The 3383-nt window shown below is 41.4% G+C and overlaps 1 protein-coding gene across 1 annotated transcript; it reads right to left on the bottom strand.

The window, feature by feature from the left end:
* Positions 1–387: 387 nt before the first annotated feature.
* LOC120699104 lies at positions 388–2390 on the bottom strand. Its single transcript, XM_039982970.1, has 3 exons — positions 2003–2390; positions 1798–1857; positions 388–790 (listed from the first exon to the last, which is right to left on the bottom strand). The coding sequence occupies exons 1-3, from the start codon at positions 2249–2251 to the stop codon at positions 632–634; spliced, it is 468 nt and encodes a 155-aa protein (XP_039838904.1). The 5' UTR covers positions 2252–2390; the 3' UTR covers positions 388–631.
* Between the last annotated feature and the right edge of the window lie 993 nt (positions 2391–3383).

The raw sequence follows: 3383 nt of genomic DNA, 5'->3' as shown, positions 1-3383 counted from the left end.
CACCTAGAGTGAGAACAAACACATAAGCATTAACTGATCCATGCTCCATAAATTAAACATCAGAAGGTCCAATGCCAAACGTAGCATATTCCAGTTTAAGCCGACAACCCGAAAGCATACGGATACAAATGGAGAACTTTCAGCACTAACGGATACATTCTCCGCAATTTAAAACAGGCCAAGGTTCAGTGCCAAATATAAGGTATTCCAATTTAAGCCCAAAATCCTAATGGATGGGAAGCCCAAGCTGTTCGGGCCCAAAAGCTGCAACAAATAGGAAAGATAGAGCTTGCAAATGAACAAGCCGACTTCAATTAACAAGCGGCTGATTCTCAAAAAAAAAAAAAGGCGGCAAAACAGCATAACAGACCAGGTTAGCTAATCTAATTCGATCTGGAAGATTAACCTTCCATATATAAACTTGAACAACAGCTCCAATTCAAGATAAAACAAAAGTACATAAAAGAATCATAGGTTTCTTGACAATTTTGCTAGAAATTATGAGGTCATGCTCAAATATTACAAGGCAAGGGGCAGGATGGTACAGAAGCTAAACAAAATCTGAGGGAACCATCAGGGAATGAGAGCAAGGTATATGAATTTGGCACAACACATGACAACACAAATTAGCTCACTCGCTGGGTTGAACACCACCTCCAACTCCTGCTTTTGCCTCATCGAAATCGTCGAAGCTGAGGCTTAGTGTTTGCAGCTTGAACCCAGCTCCCTGTATGGCTTCCACTAGGTTGGAGGCCACTCCGGTAGCTTGTACTGTTGTCTCCTTTGTTAACTGAAAGAAGACGTGATACCATGATTGTACATCAAGGGCAGAATTATAGCACATCATATTAAGAAAGAAAAGAACACATAAATGGAGAAGTGTCAGTTGGAACTCGCCATTCTATGGTCATCATCGTGACACTTAGCTTTCGAAATGTAACACAGAATTGACTGCAGAATATTACAGATGAGACCAGTATCTACTGTATTTCGAGAATATCCATAATATCCATTGCACTGAAACATTTGAGCAGATAGTTTACATCAATTTACTTGCAGTTGTGACCTCCCTAGTGCTTGGTACTGTATTAGCTACAAACTGGGTCTTCGTGTCCTTTTGAGTGCGGCTATTGTACCTCAATGTGCTCTAATAATGGTCAAATGTCATTTATGGTCCATGAAATTGCTGGTCTGGTTGTGTGATTTTGTCTCCAATCCAAAACTAATATTCCTAGCCATGTTTCTCTACAATCCAAAACAATCAGTAACCAGTGTGATACAATAAACTCCTATTAAATTACTACATTGCCAAGAAGAAAGAAGTGATTTATTTTGCCGCAACTGAAGAAAAGTTCAATCTGTGACCAACAATACCATCTGCAACCTGGATTGGAGAGCCTTGCATTGAATATTCATGCCTGAACGTTTTGAACAGTTGCAAAGTTGAATTTTGAGATTCTAGACTTTCAATGAAACAGTAGTTCTACAAATTGATTTGACTGTTCCATTTAACTTTGAAGGCTGCAAGACAGGCATCTCCTTTGCACCTAATTTTTTCTCCCAAGTAAATTCAAGTTTCCACAAAACTATGTTCCTTCTTCAAACGACAGATTAAACAATACGATTTTCCTTTTACCAAGAGAAAGATGAAACTGTTTCTGCACAGGGTAGCTACAACAGTTCGAGCCGGACAGCACATTATGCGGCATTGAAAACCTATGCACACAGACGAGCGTACTAACTTGTGCCTAGTGGGAGCAGTAACTGAACGAGACGTGCCAAGAAAAGCTGACGTACCACAACACTTGCAATGCCTTCTTCGATAAGCACCTCCAGGTCCTTGACCCCTTCCATACCCTACAATGTAGAATAGAATATTGCTTACTTCATCGATATAACGATTTTGTACTTTTCTCTAAAAAAATTTAACGATTTTGTATTCCTTTCTGTTAAGTAATTTAAAAAAAAAACTAAATCAGGAGAAACAAGGGTGAATTGAAACCTCGAGTGTTTCGGTGATCTTGGGAATGGCCCTCTCTTCCATAGTGCCTTCCACCTTGAAGTAGAGGAGGAGGGAGTCGGAGGTGTAGGAGGGCGCCGCCGACCCCGCCGTGGCCGCGCGCACCACCGCCAGGCGGCGGCTTCTGCTGCTCCACCCAGGGGCGCAGGAGAGCTGAAGGGAAACGCGGTAAGGGAGAAGGGATACCGCGGCGGCGAAGGGGAGCGGGTGGGTGGACGCCGGCGACATCATCTTGGCCTGAGCGTGCTCCTTCCTCCTCCGCCTCTCCTCTCAATTTGGCTTCAGTTTCTGTCCTCCCTTAGCTTCCTTTTTTTTTTTTTGGCTTGGCCGACTGGTTTTGGGGAAGATGAGGATTTCTTAGCCGTTTCGGCGTTTCCTTTTGGATAGGGTGTGTTTTTTTTCTTAAAAGAATGACCCTTACAAACAAGCGAGATGTAATATGTTTGCGTAGATAAGTTATATCACGTTAAGTTAATATACGGATCAACCAGACATAGAGTCCTGTAATATAGCTAGCTAATTTGGAATCGTTAAGATAACTAGTTCAAATTGTGAAGTCCATTTTACTCCCTTAAGCTGGTATCCAAATTTGAAGCCCTAACTCCAAAACCATGAATTTTACACACTTTAACTTCTAATGCTTATCAACTTACCTAGGCAAATATGCCGTGGGTTACGGACAAAAAATTATACAAATATCTTTCTTACTAATTCTGGTGCATTCTCTTGCATCGGAGGGTGATCATGTCATCCCAAATCACCTTGACCGTCGAATTGGCCGATCCGACGGCTATGAACTGTTGAGGCGTAAATTTCGCAAATCCCTACCCACCCCCGAACATTGATGAAATCAATTCACAGTCCATGGATGAAAATTTTGCAAAGGACCCTCACACTTTGTGAATGTCAATTTTACAAAATACCCCTTGAACTTTGACGAAATCGACATGCACTCTATTGATGGCAATTTTATGCAAAACGCCTGGATATGGGTAAAATTAACCGGCATTCAGCCTACTTTATTTTTGCATAAAACCGCCTGAATTTTGGCGAAATCAATCTGCACTCCACAAACATCAATTTCACAGAAAACTTTTAAGACTTTTGCGAAATCAACCCCCTTAATGTGTATTGGTGATGGGTTAAATAGCCTCCCACACTTACACACTGCATATACTACAACATCGACACCTATGATAACTACCACATACATGCTTTCTCGCTATCGATGCATGAACGATCCATATGTAGATTTTAACGCTGCACACCACATAGACAAATATTTAACAACTCAAATCAAATTTGACTGAGCCTGCCACAAAACTTTATAAATACTGATATATATGTTGCCTCTCGGGGCGGG

Source organism: Panicum virgatum, chromosome 3K (assembly GCF_016808335.1).
Source record: "Panicum virgatum strain AP13 chromosome 3K, P.virgatum_v5, whole genome shotgun sequence".
NCBI classification, from domain to species: Eukaryota; Viridiplantae; Streptophyta; class Magnoliopsida; order Poales; family Poaceae; genus Panicum; species Panicum virgatum.
The sequence above is the reverse complement of the archived record's forward strand: the minus strand, read 5'-3'. Positions and strand labels throughout refer to the sequence as shown.

What these genes read in the sequence shown, in the direction of transcription:
- LOC120699104 (XM_039982970.1), bottom strand. Translation starts at nt 2,251, where the DNA reads ATGATGTCGCCGGCGTCCACCCACCCGCTCCCCTTCGCCGCCGCGGTA. An exon ending in AGATCACCGAAACACTCGAG is followed by an intron (nt 1,858 to 2,002) that starts GTTTCAATTCAC and finishes TCTACATTGTAG; the next exon opens with GGTATGGAAGGGGTCAAGGA. An exon ending in AAGGCATTGCAAGTGTTGTG is followed by an intron (nt 791 to 1,797) that starts GTACGTCAGCTT and finishes GTCTTCTTTCAG; the next exon opens with TTAACAAAGGAGACAACAGT.